General features: G+C 32.9%; 1 protein-coding gene across 1 annotated transcript; it reads left to right on the forward strand.

The window, feature by feature from the left end:
- The first annotated feature begins 6,471 nt into the window (after positions 1-6,471).
- On the forward strand, positions 6,472-20,966 carry LOC100256571 (protein MLN51 homolog). The gene is made up of 12 exons (XM_010656393.3): positions 6,472-7,286; positions 15,114-15,216; positions 15,329-15,588; positions 15,689-16,542; positions 16,765-16,879; positions 18,793-18,915; positions 19,063-19,118; positions 19,218-19,263; positions 19,339-19,409; positions 19,488-19,566; positions 20,346-20,431; positions 20,530-20,966. The coding sequence occupies exons 1-9, from the start codon at positions 6,739-6,741 to the stop codon at positions 19,364-19,366; spliced, it is 2,133 nt and encodes a 710-aa protein (XP_010654695.1). The 5' UTR covers positions 6,472-6,738; the 3' UTR covers positions 19,367-19,409; positions 19,488-19,566; positions 20,346-20,431; positions 20,530-20,966.

Here is a 20,966-nt window from a genome sequence, read left to right on the forward strand (position 1 = left end):
AAAAAATATTATTTTTTCAATATAAGTTTATAAGAGTTATTATATCTTATTTAAAAAATACTATTATCTTCTAATTTAGAAATAGAAAATAGAAAATGCATTCAAAAAGAAATTGATATTTAATTTTTCAAAATGGAAAAGAATCATTGTGGCATTATTTTTAAATGGATTCTTCTTTTTAATCCATGTTCCATTTTAAATTTGAAAATGTTTCTATAAGTTTGGGTGATGAGTTCATTTGATGGTTTTACCAAATTTTTTTTTTAATTCTTATAAATATTTGATAATATTTTATTTTAAAACTTGAAAATCAAATAATTTTTTATATCTTTATTTTTTTTAGTATTTTATTTTAAAACTTGAAAATCAAACAATTTTTTATATCTTTATTTTTTTAGTTTTTATTATTAGATTTCAAAAAAAGAAAAAGTAAAAACAATTCTTCAAATATAATTTTTAAAACTATTTTTAAATTTTTAATTATAAATAAAAAATAAAAAATAAAAAGAAACACAACTAAATATACCCATAAAAAATACTCTTAGAGTTACACTATATTTATATTCTTATAATTAATAGTAAGGCTTTCATTATTTTGTTAATAGTCAATTAAATAAATGGTGTGGGGAAAAAGGTCATATCAAATCAATTCATTGAGTACTCAAATACACCTTTCATTTTTATTTTTTTAAAATAAAAAATAATTGTAACTTTTGTATTAAATATAACAACTCATATTACCTTATGTCTTTAAAAAAATTTAGATTTAAATCAATAAAAACCTTTTAATACCTCAAAATTTTAAAAATAATTAGGTCATGTTCGCTAACTATTTTCAACAAATAGTTTTCTATTCTTCAAAATAAAAAATAATAATTTTATATTCTTAAAAATAATAATAATGATAATAATAAGGTGTTTTCAAAAAATATTTTTAGTTGTTTTTTATTGTTTTTCTAATGATTGTTTTAAAAAATAATTATATAAATATAAAAACTAATAAAAAATAAATCATTATATATAAAAGTTATTTTTAAAATATATTAAAAAAACATATAAAAAACATTTCAGATTCTCGATCGAACTTTATTTATAAAACATAAAAGAACAATGATAAAAAAACTGTTATTAAGAACTATTTTTAAAAATACTTTTCAAATAAAGTCTTCTTTTTGTAAGGTAAGTTTCGGGTAATTCTTACGTTTTGTATACAAACTACTATCCTCTTCTATTTCGAAAAAGAAAAAACAAGAAATACATTGAAAGGATGCCTAAGATCATGAATTTTATGAAAGAAAAATAATAACTATATTCATCCAATAGATAAAATGTCATCTAGGAGAATGTGATATGAAGGAAAAATTCATTGTGACAAACGTTACAAACATCATAATGTAACGAATATGATGTGGTGTGTGCCTCAAATCCAACCAATCATTCAAAATGTTGGGATGAAGGCTAGTGAGTCTCCTAAGAATGTTTAGAAAGAGTTTGCATTTTCCATTTCTCCATGCCTTGTTGGAGCCTTGTAGCCCATGTTCTCAATGGCCTTGGTGGCCAGTTTGCCATACAATATTCCAACATCAACTCCAAACTGCATGAGGCTAAAATAAGAGTACAAAAGTGGTTCAATCATGGTTTCAAAAACCCTAATATTGAGTGTCATTTCCTCTCCATGATAATAATTCAAGAAAAGGGTTAAGATTTTATGGAAAGTACAATTTTCTATAGTGCTATGTTTGGTTTCCAAAAAAATTGAAGGAAAATGGAAGGGAAAGAAAATACAAAAGAAAAATAGAAGGAAAGAAAAAGTGAAGGAAAATAAAAAAATATATATTAAAAATTAATAAATTTTTTTTTTTTTGTTACTTCAAACTTATTTTATTTATTTTAACTCATCGATATAAAGATTAAATAATTTAAAAATACATAATTTTTTAATTAGTTTTAATTATATTTGATTTTCTTTAATATTTTTCATAGGACAACCAAACATGAAAAAATCATTTTCTTTTACATTTTTTTTTCTTAGTATTTTCCGAGAACTAAACATAACCTAGGGGTAAAAATTGTGTGGTATTTTGCACCATTTATAACTTAACTTGCTAATACCAAGCTTCAAGGGATTGGGAGTGCATGCAGTTTGATACCCTATCTCAAATAGTTGCTTTCATCATGTATTTTGATATTTTTTATTCATGAATATTTTATTTAAAAAAAAATGTCTGATTCAAAACATGGATTAAAAATTTGTTGAAAGGTATTTTTTGTACAAAAGAGATTATGGATTTTTTTGACAATTGTTTTCGAAAACAGTTCTAAAATACAATTTTTAAAAACTATTTTCTAATGTTTTGTAAAACAAAAGTCTATTTAGAAATTTAAAATGTTTTTAATCTGTTTTAAAATATTTTTTAATGTTTAATGTTTTATTTTTAAATATTTTACATGTTTGTATAATTATTTTTTAAAACAATTTAATAAAAACAAGTGAAAACAACTAATAATGTTAAAAACGCCTTGTTTTCTATTCCTAAAAACAAAAAAACATAAAACAACTTTTTGTTATCAAATATATTTTCCTAGTTTTTTATTCTAAATAATGTAAAACAGTTCTCGAAAACAGTTAACAAATGGACCTTATATTTCATGTTATAAAAAAAATGAGTGATTTTTCCAAATTTGCATTTTTAATAATGTTTTTAATCAAATAATCCTTTTTGTACTCTCCAAATATTTTTAGAAATATATGTGTCAAATGGGTAAAACATTTCCTATTTTAAAAAAGTGACCTCCCAAAAAATAAAGTATTTTTCTTGTTTATAAAACATAGATTAATTTCAAGTTCAATCTTGAAAATCTTGGAACTTCAGAGGACAAAGCGAAAGTACACAATCCTTACTCTATATACTGCAAAAGTTACAATAGCCTATTGTTAAAGAGAAAGATTCAACAGCATTGACCCGATAAATATGAGAAAAAAAAAAGTCATGTAAACTATGAAGGAAATGCTTAAGAACGTAGTTATAAATTGTTTCTTTTGACTACTTCAAAGAGGATTTTCTTCCCATCTGGATTTGTATGAAGCACATGAAGGAGAGATATATAGGCCTATATATGACAACTATTTGTTTCTAAAAACAATTTATTTGTTTTTTTTAAAAAAAAAGGAAAGTATGTTTGACAATTATAAGATAAAAAAGCAGTTTCTATTATCAAAAATAGAAAATAGAGGGTTTTTAGAAAATATTTTTTAATTGTTTTAAGTTTGTTAGGACAATTAATGCATTGTATGTTAGCAATTTTGTTTAAATATTTTCTAACTTATAAAAGTTTTTAGATAGTGGCTTATTTCATTGAAGAATCAAGATTATTGTTGACTCAATCGAAAAGTGATAAGTTTAAAACAATTTATTAATTGATAAGTTAGGTGACTGAATTGTCAAAGCAAATTATAAATTTTTATATAAATTAAAATTGTTTAAATTAATGTTTTAGAAAAACAAGGATGTTCGAACGGTGGAAACAACACTCAAGTGTTTATCCAACGCTCAAATACTCGAGGAATGTGTAAGTGCACTCAATAAGTCGTCCCGAATATGTTAGAATATATCAGATTTATCTTTTTGGAAATTCATAAATATTATTTTTTTTAAATTTTAAATACTAATCTCCTAGGCATGTAGGTCGATATAAAACCCTCTTTTAATTCATTTAGTGTTGGACACATTGAGAGAGGTTCAATATAACTTGTCTCATCGTTCTCAATCTCTCAACAAAGATTTAATGTTAGGTTGTTAGAAGACTTACATCCCTTCAACGAGACTAAGGAGAATTCAATTGAACAATTGGAGATTGTTATGTTACTGTCATTGATCAAGTTGTAGATTCTATGAAGTAGGTTTTAGGGGTAAGTAGTTAAATAATTCTACATAATCCGTTTGTAGATTTTAGATCAGAGGTCTTAAATCCTATGATTTTTCACAATTAGTGTGAGTATTTTTCACGTAAAAATTATTTAGTAGGATTTTCACAATTAGTATAAGGTCATCTTCTCGGTGTCTAAGTAGGATTAATGACTCTTTAGTAGCTCAAGAATTGAAAAAAATGGTTAGGGTTTGCCTTTTTTTTTTTGCAGTGTTACCATGTAAAAGACAATCATAAGGTATATACAGGCATATAAATAAATTAATTGCCTAAAAGGATATGCAATAATGTATATCAATATAATTAACAATAATAATAATAATTAATCTTTATATTATTCTTATTTATGCATGCGTTACGCCTAATCCATACTATTAAGAAAATGGATTGTTATTAAATTGCTCATCTTATCATATTTTATTAAGATTATTAATTAGATGAAAAAAATAATATAGGAATTTATTTTGTGGCTTATTATAAATAGATGAAATAAAACTAAAATTTTAAAAAATTTTAAGGTTATTTTTTGTCATGTGTCGTTTGTTAAAACTTTAAGGTGGTGTTTGTTTTTTGACTGAATAGAAAAAGCCAAATATTTTTGTTTTTTCTATTCGCCTAAAAGTAACATATTGACATCATCCAACATAGTTAAAATGAACTTGTTATCAATAAGTTTAATTTAATTATATTGGATAATGTTAATAGATTACTTTTAGCTGAATAGAAAAAGCCAAATATTTTGACTTTTTCTATTCAGCCAAAAAACAAACACCACCTAAGGCTATGGTTAGTTTCGAAAAATTTCAAACTTATTTTTATATAAATAAATAAAATTGAAATTAATAAATTATTTTTATATATTATTTTAACTTCATTGTATAAATGTTATATAATTAAAAAATATATAAGTTTTTAATTAATTTTATTTATATTTGTTTTTTATAGTAAAATCAAGCAATTTTTTTTTAATATTTTTTATAAACTAAATATAATTTAAGAGGGTGTTTATTTTTCTAACTTTTTTTTTTGAAAAGAAATTGTTTTCGCTTTAAATAATTGTTTTTTTAATTGGTTACTTATTTAGTTATTTCTTTAATTTTTTTGATTGAATTAAAAAAGGTAAAATAATTTTTTTTTAATACTAAAAATAAACTAGATTTTTTATTTTATTTTTACTTTTTAATACTTAATAGAAATATAATATTACATAAACAAATAACTTAATACTTAACATTGTTAAACATTATTTAGTCTTAAGTTCTACTTAGAATTAAGTAAAAAATGAAAAAAGAACACCACCATATAGAAAATTGGCATAAATTTTAATTTTATTTGTGCATACATTGCATCTAATTGATAGTGTTAAAAAACATAATGCAACCTCTTAAGAGTTATTACATCTTTAAATTACTTACCTAACTTATTTTATTAATATTATTAATTAGGTTTTATTATCAAGACTAATAATTTAATGATAAAAAACTATAATAACATATATTGTGTAGTCACACCCAAAAAAAAAAAAAAAAAAAAAATCTTTAAAATAATGTAACCATTAAAAATTTATTTTCAAGCATATCTTTTTTGTTGAATTGTTAACTGTAAATGGGTTATGACCGATTAATTTTAAAAAATATAGAAAAAAAATTTAAAATTTTATAAATCGGTTTTATTTTCATCCATATCTACAACCCTTCTTACTTGTCGTGTCAATAACACTGTTTAACAAATAGACATGTGGATGTTTAATATTAAATAACTCGAATCCCTTTTAATTCTATTTTTTTTTCATTTAATTGTCATCGTGATTTACTATTTTTTTTTTTATAAAAAACAAAGAATATTGAACAATGATAAAATAAAAAATTTTAAAAATTAAAAATATAATTAAAATTAAAATATTGAAAAGTTAAATACAATTGAAACAAAAAAACTTAATTCTTTTTTTAAATATATTGACTCCTGTGATATTTCTTTGTGGATATCCATATTTTCAATTAGCACATTTTACAACGGAAGTGAACATCAAATTTTTTTTTTTATATTTATATTTTTTATGTTTCTTTAGTTTTAACTTAATTTAATTTTTTTTATTTTATTGTGGATGTCAATTAAATTTTTTTATTCAATTTTATTAAAAAAATAATAAAATAAGGAAATTTATATAATATAAAAAATAATATCATTATTAATTAGAAGATTAGAAAAAATTTTATTTATCATTAAAGGATGTGAATAATTTTTTCATAATGATTTTGTAACTCATATCATATAATAAAAATTTATAATATATATTTATTTAAAAATTATTTTTATTAGCTTAAAAATGGTAAATTCATTTTTTGATGATTTTATTTAATATTATCGATTAAAAAGAAATAATTATCTTACCTATGTCATAAATAGATAAAAATAAGCTTACGTGGCAAAATTTAATTCGTCAATTGTCCACACTGTACAGAGATCCACCGGAGAAGACCTCTTGTCAGACTCTGACTGAACAACACGAACCCCCTAGTGAATGGCCCAAAATACCCCTGAAAAAATTAGATGAATACCTGGAGCCTGGAGGTCCCCAAATCTATTTTCACCTTCTCATACGTCTTCTCCATTCAATTTTATGACGACACCTATATAGAAGTTTCCAAATCTGCCCTTCTGTTCTCGCCTCAAAAATCTAGGGCTTTCTTCACTCTTAACTCACAGATCAGAATCCAAGAACCCTAGCTTTTCTCTTGTTTGGCTCTCGAGAAAGTTTGGATCTTACGGTTTGAGGAGCAAAAGTTGGGGCTTTTGGTGTGAATTTTGGTGATGGCGACGGCCGGAGAAGACGAGGTGGAGTACGAGAGTGATCCGGAGGAGGCAAAGCTGTCTCTGGCGATGCGGCGGCGGGAGGCGAGTGATGATGAAGAGGAGGGGGACGCGAGGGAGAAGCCGGCACGGCGGATTGATCCGAGGATGGGGATTGGGTCAGAGGGTGAATCGGACGGTCAGGGAGGAGCAGCGGAGTACGATGATGAAGAATCGGATGTGGACGATGAAGAGGAGGAGGAAGTTGAGGAGGAGGAGGTTGAGGAGGAGGAAGAGGTTGAGGAAGTGCAGGAAGAGGAGGAGGATGGGAATTTTGAGGAGGTGGGCGGCGGTGACGGTGGCGGTGGCGGAGGGGGTGGTGGAGAGGGTTCGGTAGTGGTGGTGGAGGCGGTGAAGGAATTGGGGGCACAGTCCACGGAGGCTCGCGGCGCGGATCATGTTGGGGGCGAGGAGGAGAAGAAAGAGAATGAGCCATTTGCGGTGCCGACAGCCGGTGCATTTTACATGCACGATGACCGGTTTCGTGACAATGCCGGTGGTCGACACAGGTAATATATCTTGGTTTGAGTTTGTGTTGAGTTATGAGAATTACTCGACTTTCAATGCATAGCACTCATGCACAGTGATTTTTTCAACATATGCTTCGTATTAGGGATCACAAGTACCCTTCATCGTTAGCAGTTGTATTTTTTGTACCATGTTCCCATGTTCCACATATCTATAATGGAAAAGTCTTGACTTTTTCAGTTGCTTTATTAACAAATTGAGTATGTTGAACATTAGTTAAGGGTTCGATGCATTCTAACAAAAAAAAATGCATCTTCTGTTTTCCAAATAGAGAAACCCAAGGCCCTGAGAGGACACATCACCAAATAACAATAGAAACAGCAAAGGAAGCAAGAAGAGCTTTTAAAAGTAAGAATAAAAAAACGTGGGACACTTTGGAATGGGCTTTACGTACTGAAGGAACTGTTAAGTGGTTACCTTCTTTGGTAACCGTATCATTCTGTAGTGGATTTTATATCAGTAGGGATTATGATTACCAACAGTGAATCAGTGCATGAATACAAGAAAAACCATCAAATAAGAATTAATCAGAATTAAGTTTAATTTTCATTTGTATTTAAACAATTTAAGCCTTCTCGTTAAGTTGGAATGTTATCTTGGCTATTAGTCTAAATAACAAAATTTACATCTTGTTTTTATTATGGAGCCTTTTTTCCTTTTCCTGTTTCAAAAAAGGATTTTGTTCATGCTACTAATACATGTTTTCCCATTTGCCTCTCAAACAAAAAAATAAAAAAGAAGAAGAGGATTTTGTTCAAAAAGCACATAGCAAAGAAAGGGGGCCTCAACCTTGGTTCATGGGAAGTATGTAAGAACACCTGAACAAACATAAAGAAAAAGACACGCAATCAAAGGGTACAACCTTGGTACACAGGCAGCATGTAAGAACACCTGAAGAAACAAAAAGAGAAGAAGTACATAAACCACCATTCTAAGGGCCTTGGGCCCCTCCCCAACCAACCAATGTAATCTAGAAAGGATAGGTTTTCAAAATCCAGAAAGCCCCTTGATCAGAAAGACAATGATCTGAGAGATGCATCTTTTTTTTTTTTTGATAGGCAAATAAGAATGTATAAATATACATACAGAAAGCCCCTAATTGCTGTTTTTTGTGTGGTTGTGAAGAGGAAAATGTAAATCACATTCTTTTACACTATACAGTGGCTAGGGTCCTCTAGGAAATTGTCCTTGCCTTGTTTGGGGTTCATTAGGTGTTCCCAGAGACAGTCAAAGAGGTGTTACTTAGTTGGAGGGGCCCTTTTGTGGGGAGAAAGAGGAAAAAAAATCTGGTATTCCATCCTATTGTGTATTTTTTGGACGGTATGGAAGGAAAGAAATAGATTAGCCTTTTAGGGGGGGGGGGGGGGGGGGGGGTTCTTTGGATATACAGAAACTCAAAAATTATTTTGTTTGTAACTTGTGGAGTTGGGTTAGAGTGTACATGGGAGAGGAGTCTTCTTCGCTTTTAGTCTTTTTGGAGTGGCTAGCGGCTACTTAAGGTCCGGTGAGGCTGTTTGTTTCTTTTGTTTTTGGGTGTGGCTGCATTGTATACTCCCTGTATGCTTTGTGGCTTTCTACTCTTTAATACATTTTGTGCTTACTTATCAAAAAAAAAAAAAAATATAGATAATCTGAGAGGTGCATCTTTCAGCTTCAACTTCAGCAACTCTTATCTGTTTTAAGATTTTATGATTTTGCTTCTTCCATAAGCTCCAAAATAAGCGCAAATGAACCAATTGTTTTTTTTTTTTTTTTTTTTTTTCAAAATAAGCACAAATGAACCAATATCCACCCCTTCTTTTTCTCGTGTGAACAAAGATTCCATGCCAATGATTCAAACACCCATTCACTAAATTGATCAATACCAGGAAACACCAGGTAGAGAGAGCAGGACAGACCATAAACCATGTGCATACCCATAGTGAACAGGAGTATGATTCGGCAATTTCTCCGCTTGCTTACAAAAGTAATATCAATTCATGATATAATATCAATATATAATAACCTTAAAAATCTCCATCTCAAAGGTCTTATGTTTAGAACATTCTCCCAAATTTCTTGACAAGGGGACATGAAGCCTTCATGTGCTACTTGTGTGGTCAGTGGCCACTGATAAAAAGAAATTCTTGCTTAGTGACTTGAGAGTCTTCATTCTTGGAACAGTGATGGTAACCACTAAATAACTGCTGTTGGTATGTTGTGCCTCTAAGTTTATCCCAAGAAGCTTGAGAAGAACTCAAAAACTAGAGAGATACATGGTATCACCTGCTTAGATGTTGGTGAGTGACTTCATATTCAGAAGCGAAAATGACTTTGGTCTATTATTAGTAACTGATTTACATGAAAATATCTAGCAATTTTAAAATATTTGAAGTGAGGCTTAGATATCAGATGGGTGAGGGCCCAAAGATTTCATCAATGGGTTTATTTAATGACAGAAAGTTAAATATTTGACATGATGGTCAAGTTTCTGAATGTTGTTGGAATACATTACATCTCTGTGATGGTTCACATGCATGTTGGTGCTTTTTTATTAATGTATCGCAAGTGTATATATATTTTTTATTAGAAACAAAAGATGTATTTATTAAGATTCAAAAGAACAAGAGAAGGATGAGAAGTCTTTCCCACAATTATAAAAAATCTGACCAAAATATGATTGAACTCTGCTACTATACAAGGAGTCTATACAAAAGATTTAGACTACGACACAATTTAAAAAGATTTCATCCCCTCAAGTTTTTACTAGGAACCTCTCAATGATGTCCAAACCTTTTTGGTCTACATATTGAATGCTAATTGAGTTGAATAATATTGAGAGAAATGCCTTTAAAAGTCTCGGTGCATGAAGCTCAGAAAAAGGAATAGAAGTGAAGTAAATACTACAACCTCTTTGACATCCTTTACTTATCCTAATTTTTTTTTGACATTCCTCTCTTGCCACAAAATTCTAAGCAATGTGAGACAAGCAATTGCTAAAGGGTCTTGCCTCTAATGGAGCTTCCCAAACCCCTATATGAAATGATTGTCATATTTCATATGCTCTTGGGTAGGACCCAATTAATCGTAACTTATCTAAATAGACAATGCCAAAGCCCAAAGTTATTGTACGATGCAGTAAGAAATGGTCAATCAACTCTTCATTCCCCTTACATAAAAGGCACCAATTAGGATTAAGGGATTTGAAAGGTCTTTCCAATTGTAACATGTCGTTTGTGTGCCACTATTTGAATAGACAGTGTCAAAGCCCAAGTTATCGTATGATGTAGGAAAAGATGGTCAATCGACTCTCTATTCCCCTTACATAAAAGGCACTGATTAGGATTAAGGGATTTGAAAGCTCTTTTCAACTATAGCATGTTGTTGGTATTTACCTTTTTGTGTGTCCATGACCAAGCAAAGACTTTGACCTTAGATGGAACTTTTGATTTCCATATAAATTTGGTTGGTAGAAAGGAACTATATCTAATTTACTAGACAAAGCTACAACGAATGATTGGATTGAGAATAATCTCGAAGTGGTCAGTGGCCGTGCTCTCGCATCTAGTGTGGATGGAGACAAGTGTACACAAGTGAGTATGACATAAGACTTTCAATGTCCTCAATCTCCAATCCGTAATGGCAAGTATATTTTATAAACTTCAATTTGAGCAATGAGTTGACAAAATTTTGGGAGAATTGAAGAAACAATAAAAAATTGTTTGCAAAACTTCAGCAAGGTCAAAAGGAGCATGTTTATGTTGGAAATATGATGATTGGATTGGGGAAATTGGATTAGGTTTACAGGTACATGATAATGGACTTTGCCAAATATTTTAAGTGAGCTTTATTAACTTGCTCTGATTGGAGAGGTTCTTTTGTGGGCAAGAAGAGGAAGGTGGCGTGGCAACTGGGACCGTTATGCTTGTTTTGGGTTATTTGGAAGGCTAGGAATTCAATTGCTTTTGAGGACGGTGTGCAAAAGCTGAAAATTTCTTTTGTGTATTTACTTTGGTCGGAAACCAAATTGTGGATAAAAGATGGTCCTTCGACCTTAATAGATTTTATAGAATGGGTGTGTATGTGTTAAGGGAGAGGGTTTTTTGTGCTTTCCTTGAGTTTTGGGTCCTTTTGTAAGGGGGTGAGTTGATCTATATTGTAACTTTGTGAGTCGCTTCTTTAGCGTCTCTTTGCTATACATATTGTGCTTATTGATCAAAAAAAAAAAAAATTAACTTGCTCTGATATGATTATATGATGAAGTTTAGCATGACTATGATAAGATATGATTATTTTTGGATGGCATTATGTATCATAGTATTGTACATTATGGTGCAGGTATGTGAAGTATTCCGTTATTTTACTCATAAATATGTATTCCACTAGTTTACTCATAAATATGTCAAAACATTTGAACAGATGTGAATGAGTGATGTAAGTACTAATGAGGAAGTTCTTGGTATGAATTATTTTAAGCAGCAGTGGGTTTTTTATGCATCTCATGCTTTTGTTTGAGAGAATACTTGATGCATGCTGATAACGTTATATGAATGTTGCTAATAGAATTATTCAAATAGTTAAAAAATGATTCAATTAGGAAACATGATTAAATGTAGGAAAAAGAAAAAGAAAGATCGTGCTTCAAAAACTTCGAAGTATAAAAATACAAGAAACACGGCTTCAACTGACACTTTTAACATGATAAAATGTTAAAGGAGTGTAAGGTGAGACGTAAAAGATGTAAGAAGCTTATCTTGGCCTACTCCCTTGTCTTGTGCAATGTTGGGCTGACAAGCACTCTGCATAATTCTTGTAACTCCCAGGCATCTTTAGACTGCATCCCTAAGGCTGGATTTGAAGTGAACCCAGATATAGGTTCTCGATACCTTGGTAGGCACGCCTCCATGCACTGGGAATGTGGTCTTGCTGTCAATGAAGTTATAATGTGGTCCATGGGGAAAAAATGAGAGAAAAGTGCCCACATGCTTTCGCCTTGTCTATACTATTTAGTCATTTGTGGTACTTAGTTTTGCGACTGTTCTATACTTCTAAGTTTGTTTTTTTTTGTACTTTTTAAATGCCTGTCACATGAGTTAAATTTTTTGATAGACAATAAGAGCATGTATCAAGAAGTGTCAAAAAGAGCATGTATTGAATTCTCTGAGCACACCCTTAGTGAAAGACAATAATTTACTTCCCGTTTGGAAATATCTGCCTTTTGGTTTCTCAAAGGTGGCTGTGTTGGGTACCCTATGATTGCTGTTCTCACTGTTGTATAGTCCCCTCTCCTTGTTGTGTAATCCTCTTCCCTTGTTGTATAATCCCCTTCTTGTCTTTGCCGTATCATTATTTTAATTTTTTTTTTTTTTGGTTGGAGTGGAAATCCTTGCCTACAAAAAATATGCTTTGGTAGTTAGTTGATCATAAGTTTTATTCAATAGCATTTTCAGCTTAAAAAATTGTGTGGATGAAATTTTAGGTTACTAGCTATAATTTAGTTTTGAGAGGAACATACAACAACTGGTTGAATCTAAATACAGGCTATTGTATGTAGTCAATTCGAAAAGTCTTTCCTGCTGAGTTCTACATACCTGCACCTCTTGTTCGCATACTTTGTGCTGATTTATTTTTTTTTTGATAGGCAAACACACAACAAAAATATATTAGAAAAGGGCGCCTTGAGGCTGACCCAAGCATACAGGATGTATACAAGAGGCGCCAATAGGCACAAAAAGAAATAGAGATACAATACCAGCCCTCAACTAGCGCCTAGCCAATCAAAAAAATTGATCAAAGGAAGAGGACCCTCATTTACAACCGATTTAGTCCACAGCCAAAGATTACAAACAAAAGAATTCTTCAACCTATGAATTGATAACTCTTCATTATCAAAAGCTATCTTGTTTCTTTCCTTCCAAACTGCCCAAAAAATGCACAAAGGGGCTGCGTTCCACACCTGCCTACGCTTCTTGCCCAACTTAAAGCCACACCAACCACTAAGAGTATCTCTAACCGAAGAAGGGAGGACCCAAGTAACACCAAACAGAGCAAACAATAACTCCCATAACCCTCTTGCCTTAGAGCACTGAATAAGAATATGATCAATTGACTCTTCTTCCATACCGCAAAGGAAGCATCTGTTAGCTAGAGACCGGCCCCTCTTGCCTTGTGCTGATTTATTCCTCTCTGGTTCTTGAAATTTTAGTTGTTTCTTTCTCTATTCTTCATGAATGAGGGAGTGTGTTGCTTTTTGCTTGTGTCTAGATATCCTTTCGTCTTGTATGCTGTCTTTGCCTTTAAAAAGCATGGTTTGTTTCTCTTCTGTTCATGATATGACACATTCTAATGATTCCACATTGAACCTGACCTTGCTCCTAGTATCGACACTCTGATCCTAGCCATGAACAAATCTACATTTCCAAGCTCTATAGGCGCTATGAAACAAATCCATGTTTCAATGCTCCATTGGATCTTCCATTCGATTCATGAAATAAGCCTATATTTTCCATTTTCTATTTTCTTTCTCACATATTTGCACATCCTATAAAACCATTACAAGTTTTTCATTAGTTCTTCTAACCTTAGACCCAAGGTAAGTTCTCTCTTATAGAAACTTTGGATTCTAATAAAAATAGTAAGTAAAATCTAATTATGAATTTGAGATGAATTCTTACATCATCACCTTGACTCACTTTTTAACTCAATCTTTCATTTTTCCTAAATACATGTTCATCCAGGATAGATGTCTTGTTCAAAGAATATGCCACCTTCAGTGCCTAAACATTAATGGGATGACCAATCACATGTATTCCAATTGGGAACTTGAAGTAATTGTCTTTGTTCTTGCTATAAAAAGCACTATGTGCATATGGTTTCCAAGCCATTGTTTCCATTCCATGATCTTACAATGTGTCCATATTTATTTTGGATCAACTGATATACTAATAAACAATTGAGTTCACCTTCAACCAATTTTATTTATTTATTTTGGCAAACCTCTTGTCCTTTCTGGATAGCTTTTATCACCTCTACTCTCTGATTCCATGATCTGGATCTCAATTTGGCTTAGAATTTGATAATCCTCACTTTTTAACACCTGCTCTCCACTCTTTTGGGTTCTTTGCCTTGATTTTGAATTCTCCAAAACTTGGCCAGGATCTGTTCCAACCTTGGCTTATATGCCATTTGTTTTGTGTCAGTGGAAGCTTGGATGCCACTTGTTATGTGATTGAATAAAGAATCAACCATAAACTACAAGAGAGACATGGTATTTGCATACCTGAGCCATGAACAACAGACTTATGTTTTCATGCTTTGCATGAACCATGAAACAAAACCCACATTCCCATACTTCATCCAAACCATGAAACAAACATATGTTTCCATGCTTTATCAGTATTTCCCTTCATTTCCTCGCAACTCTGCTCAAATATTCTACAAGAAATTGTTAGCGAAAGGAACTCTAATAAATAAAGGTTGAATTGAAACAGGAAGTTGAGACAAATTCCAACAATTTTGATAATGTTTTGAGGTGCCAGTTCTTGTGCCCTCCTCTAGTTATCCATACAAGGGGCAAAAATAGTGGATTACTTGTTTGACATGTTAAAATAAAAATAAAGTGGAAAAGCATGGGATGGACAGTGCTGTATTTACATTTGCGGTGCACCCTTCCAGCAGAAAGGATTTTTCTTTTATGCCCTCAGTTTTCCTTCTTTACCATTATAAGTGTCTACAGTGTCTGCTTTCTGTACTTTTGAATTCTTGATATATACATTTCTTATTCTCCAACTTCTAGTGTATAATTCTTCAACCAACTGTCTGTTGATTAGGCGAACTCTTGGTGGAAGGAAGTTGTGGGAGTCCAAAGATGACAGGAAATGGGGGCATGACAAGTTTGAGGAGATGACCATGCAGGAAAGGCATTACGAAGAGGTGAGTGGTTTTATTCATGTGTAACATGCAGTTGTTTGCTGGCCTATTTAATATTTTTTAATCTTAAATTTGAGACTTACCTTTCTGATGATTGACTTCAAAATATTTCCAGGGTAGGAGGAATTCTAAAGGACATTATCATGCTCGTGGTAAAAACAGAGGTGCTGACCGTGGGTATGGAAGAGGAAACAGGTCTAAAGCATACAACAACCATAACAACAGCAATAATAACAACAATGTCAGCAGCAACAACAACAACAGCAACAGCAGCAGCAATCAGAACCAGGTGCCTAGGAGTGTGAGGGGGAGAGGTCCTCGCAGGTATGAACCTCCTGCAAGGTACAAAAGTGAGACTCCAACACAAAACAAACAGTAAGTATAAAATTTGAGGTTTATGCCATTGAATTTTATCTTTCTTTGTTGGTTAAGATTTTTATATAAATTATATCTTGCATTTTGCTGATTGTCTTAGATCTGGAAAGTCCTTTGAGAAAGCTTCACATAGTAGTTCTGGGAGAGCATTCACACCCACGTCAAATGTAGCATCTGATCCGATACCTACAAGAAAACATGTGTTTGCATCGAGCTTGAGTTCTGCTTCTCCTCCTTTCTACCCTTCTGGCTCTTCCAATAAAGAGATCTCTCTGACGCAGAAGAGAGATCTACACACTGGAACTACCAATAGAAATATTCGCCCGTCTGTTGCAGAGGAGAGTTTTGGGACATCACAATCTGGTGCATTGCCGCGGGGGAAGAATATAGTTGATTCGGTTGGCATGGACAAACTTTATATTGATGATTCTCTTTCTCCGGTTGCTGGGAAGTCCTTAAACAATCTACAATTGCCATCTTCCGGATCTTCATTAATTACTACTACTCAATCTCCCCAGGTCAGGGCTCAGGGTCGGGGTTTGGCTCCGTCAGGGCAGATGAACTTTCAACCAACCTTATCTCATAACCAACTCAATAGAGCTGCCCCTCCAGCACAACTCCATGCTGTTCAACGAAGTCCTGTTCAAGCCCGGGTTCAACCCTCTTTACAATCTTCTTCTCAGCAGTTGGGCCAGCGTCCTGGTAGTGGATCTCAAACTTCCTCACCACCTAAAAATGCTCTCTCAATAAATTCTTTTGAACACGGGGACATGGATTCTCCTCCAGAATCAAGTAAGTCCAAAACTGCATTGGTTGGAAAAGGGAAAGGTAGTGTTCAAGGAAGTGGAAGGGGCTCTTTTCTATATAATGGGGCCCAGGTTATGGGAGCCACTGGTAATATGGGTGTTGGTCATGGTGATCAGAACTTCCCTGGAACTCCAGCCTTTTTGCCAGGTATACTTTCTTCAATTACATCATTGATATTGAACTGTTTCTTGCTCTAGTTAATCTCTCAGGTGGGAACAGATATTATATTCTGAGTTTTTGTCTCTGTCCATTTTACTTGAATCTATTTATTAAATGTACGAAGATCCTTGCTTCTGGTTCTCACATTCAATTTTTTGAGCTTCTGTTACATTTCTATTCAAGTGCTTATTTTGATGGATGGACATGCAGTTATGCAGTTTGGAGGCCAGCATCCAGGTGGCATTGGAGTTCCTGCTGTTGGCATGGCATTCCCGGGATATGTTGCTAATCCACAACTTGGTTTGGGAAATTCTGAGATGACATGGTAAAACAATTCTTTCATGGTTTAAGTGCAGTTTCTTTCATGTTTTCTGCTCTCTTTGGTCTTGTATGCCCTAGGAAGGTAAACTGTTGGTCAAAGGAGTAAATGGGTGAATGATGCTTCTTATGGAGTGGGAAATATGTTTATCTGATGAGTAAAATTAATGCTATATGTTCTATTCAAACTTCTTATATTTAACCTACCTAAGCATTGCATTGCTTGTGAGTGAAGACGAGGCATGATGAAAAAACTTATATTTCAGACGTAGAAAACTGATGGTAATTATCCATGTGTTTGATTATTATTATTTAAAATGTTTTTTATTGGTTGATATGAAAAGATAAACTTAGGCATTTCAAGGCTGATGCAACATTTACATAGAGGTCGATTGTTTGCACAAATAATAGGAGGGAGGTTTGTGTGTTAGATGTTTCTCTTTTCTTAACAAGGTCCTTCTTTAAGTGGATTTGCCCCTATGAGGCATGCTCTTTGGAAGTATGTCATAGGTGGAAATATGGGGAAGAAGAAGGGGGGTGGTGGACCAAAGGGGTCCTAGGGCAAGAGTCCTTCTCTATGATTGATTTTATCGATTGGTTAGGTTGCCAATAAGTTTGTGTTTTTCTCTTATTTTTGGTGCGCACATATATACTTCCTGTGTACTTGGTGTAGCCTTTGGCTCTTTAATACATTTTTTGCTCTTTTGGCTATCATAAAAAAAAAAAAAAAAAGAGAAGGGAGGTGGCGTTCTTGCAAAGTGAGAGATGATTACAATGTTGGGCTACAGAAAACTATCAAGAAAGATTGGGATCTTTAATACTAGTAGTCTCCTTTTCTGTTAGTAATGGGAGGAAAGTGAAGTTTTAGAAGGATAAATGGTGTGGAGACGAGCCTTTGTGTGTCTTCTTCTTCTTCTCATTCTATGCCTTAGCTGTATCATAAGAGGCATGAGTAGTGGGCTTGACCGGATAGTGAAGGGGGTCACTTGGATCCTTGTTTCCTTAGGCATTTGAACAATTGGCAGGTGGACAATATAGAACAATTTTTATTCTAGATTGCAAAGGAAGGTGGTGAATAGGGAAGGAGATGATAAGGTGGTTTGGATAGATCTTTTTTTGTCAAAGCTTTATATTTCGTCTTGGAGCTGAGGAGATCATTTTTTTTCTTTTCCATGGGAGTGATTTGGAATTCCTGGATGCCGAAGGCAAGCTTTTTTGGCTTGGGAGCTTATCTAGGGAAAGGTATTGACTTCAGATCAGTTTCAAAGGAGAGGGTGGTTGTTGGTAAACAAATTTTTTCTTTGTAGAGGAATAATCTATTGACCAGATCGTCCTGCATTGTGCGAAGTCAATATTTTCTTTGTTTGGCGTTCTTGGTTGAGATGCTCTATGGTTAGAGGGACTCTCTTAGGTTGGCATGACTTCTTTGTAAGGGGAAAAAAATGAAAGATGGTGTGGAGAGTGGCCCCCTCCCTTGTACATTTTTTGGATAATATGAAAAGAAGAGGGTCAAATATCATTTGAAAATGAGGAATATTCTGATCAAAGACTGAAAAGCACTTTCTTAGTAATCTTTTTATATAATATGCTCATTTTCTCTATCAATTATACACGCGCGCGCACACACACACACACTATTGTCCTCCTTCATGCCTTTAAAGACTAATTTAAACATTTTATATTATGCATTTTGCCTGAAATGCGAACAGAGAGGCTGACCCACTAGTTGAAAAGGAAGTTGCCTCCTCCCTCCCTGTTTTTCCACAAACTTTCTATCTGAAATATTTGTTGAGGCTGAGATATATTCCAAAATTTGAAGTTATTGTTCTGCTGAAATTTCTTTGCGCTTCACTTTCTTCTTATATTGTACAATTTTTTAATATAAAAAGAAATAACATTCAAAAGAATGATAATGTCCAGGCTACCAGTTTTGGCGGGTGCTGCAGGAGCTTTGGGAGCGACATATTGTCCACCCTATATTGCTGTTGATGGTGCATATCATGCTCGTCCCTCAGGGCAGACATCTTCTGCGGGTTCATCAAAGTCAGTAACATTTCTGGCACTAGTTTGATTATTCTTTCCTATTGATCATGCAAGTACCCAGTTTTAAACTACTTGACTTGAAGAGTATGAAGCAAAAATTTTGCAGAAGGAAAAAAAACTTTAAGCTTTTGTTGTATACCTTTGCAGCAAAGAGAACAGTTCAAGTAAACCCAGTAGTGAATGGAAGCCTTCACAGAGACCTGGTAAGACAGGATATTGTCCTTTTGACTTCTGCGCTCGAGACTACTTATAACTTTGCCTAGCCATTATGTTGTTATCAAATAATATTGTCTTCACTGCAGAGCTTGTGAGTGATGAATTTGGGCAGCGACAAAACAAACCTCGAAGGCAAGTTGGATTCTTTTACTGTTCTACTTCATTTTTACCCATGATGCAATTTTTTTATGATTATTTTCTGTGCAGATATTCAGAGATGAACTTCGGCCAGTGAAATACATAGATATGGTTGAGTGAAGTTGAATAAGCAGATAAAGGTCATATTTTTTTCCAATTAAACTTTTGCATTTTTTGGCTCTCATCAAATTCTGAGTTGAGATTATTTGCTGCTGCAGGCCTTCTTCCAGGCCCTTTGTGGTCTCCAGCTTTTCTACTGGAACACTTTGGGCTGCAATATTTTCCAAGATATCTTAGGTAAGTACTAATTCTCAGGTTTGGTTATGATTCGTCATATTATCTTAACAGTTATAGTTTATTTATTAGTTTATAAATAAGTCATGCTATATCTGCTGAGACAAAAGATCTCAATGCCACCTTAAAGGCCTGATATTTGATTGAAAAATTGTGTAAGGGAGTCCTTGTTCTTGCAGCAAATGCTGATTGTTGTTGTAAAACTCTCCCATTTTTCCAAGAATGCCCTGACTTGTGCTCTAGCTATTTTTGTTAAGCAAATGTAATTTGCTCAGATTATAGAGTGGGAATGGATGTTGAGTGCTTTCAAAGTTTGGGATTTGTATATATAGTTGAATTTGTATTTATATGTGCGTAAATGTGACTTGATGTATAGAAGATCTACAGCTACTCTAAAAATTTAGCAACCACTGCTTTTTGGCAATTAAGCAAATATTTATAAGCAGTATGTACAATTAGCTGCATGGTATTTTTGTTATTCTAAACATTCCTTGGAGTGTAAATTGTTTATTAAATTGGGCCCTCTATGGTACCTAATGCATGCCATATGTGAGTTTATTTTATTTATATATATCCCTATATGTATGTTTAAAAATGTATAGTTATCTTGGTTTACAGGTAGGTTCTAGAAATTGTATGCTTATGGAAAGTTCCAAAGACTGATGCCTTAAATAATCTTTTTTTTTTCTTTTAATTAATTGCACTTGTGTTTATTCATTTCAAGTTATTCCATATTCGTTTCTGTGCTTACCCCCTCTCTGTATATTCTTTTGGTGTTGCAGTTATATGTGACCAACGCCTGCTCATGCTGCAGTAAATTTAACAACATTGTGGCTTGACAGGTGGTAGTAGCTTGTTCAAACGTGCGGTATGTATGAACGGTGAAGAAATACTCCTTTCCGCATTTTAGTATCACTAATAAAAATTGGACAAGCTCATGATTTCCCTTCATATGCAAATTTTCAGGTTTTCCTGTGGTTTGGTGTTTTAGTGCAGCTTGTGAGAAATATCGGCAGGCTTCTTCAAAGAACTATTGAAAAAAAAAATTGGAAAAGAACAAGAACTATTGTGCAGCTGCTGTTTGCTTAGTGGAGTTTGAATATTTCTAGCTTATAGATGGCATCTTGGTTTTTAACATCAGTGCTGAGTTTTCCTTTGGTGATTTGATCATTTATCCTGGGTTTTGAGGGCACCTTTTATGTATGGGGATTTCTCATCTAGTCGAGTGAGTACTTGCTATTTGGTGAGAGACTGGAGGCAAGTTTTATTTGTCAAAAAAGGACTCTTAAATGTCAGTAATTAGTATTGGTTTATTGAGTGGGTTTATTATGGATACCCTACCAAACTCTCTCTGGTGATTTACTTCTTTAGGTAAATATAATACAATGCTTGGCTTTATGGTA

This window comes from Vitis vinifera, chromosome 9, assembly GCF_030704535.1.
Source record: "Vitis vinifera cultivar Pinot Noir 40024 chromosome 9, ASM3070453v1".
Lineage (NCBI taxonomy): Eukaryota > Viridiplantae > Streptophyta > Magnoliopsida > Vitales > Vitaceae > Vitis > Vitis vinifera.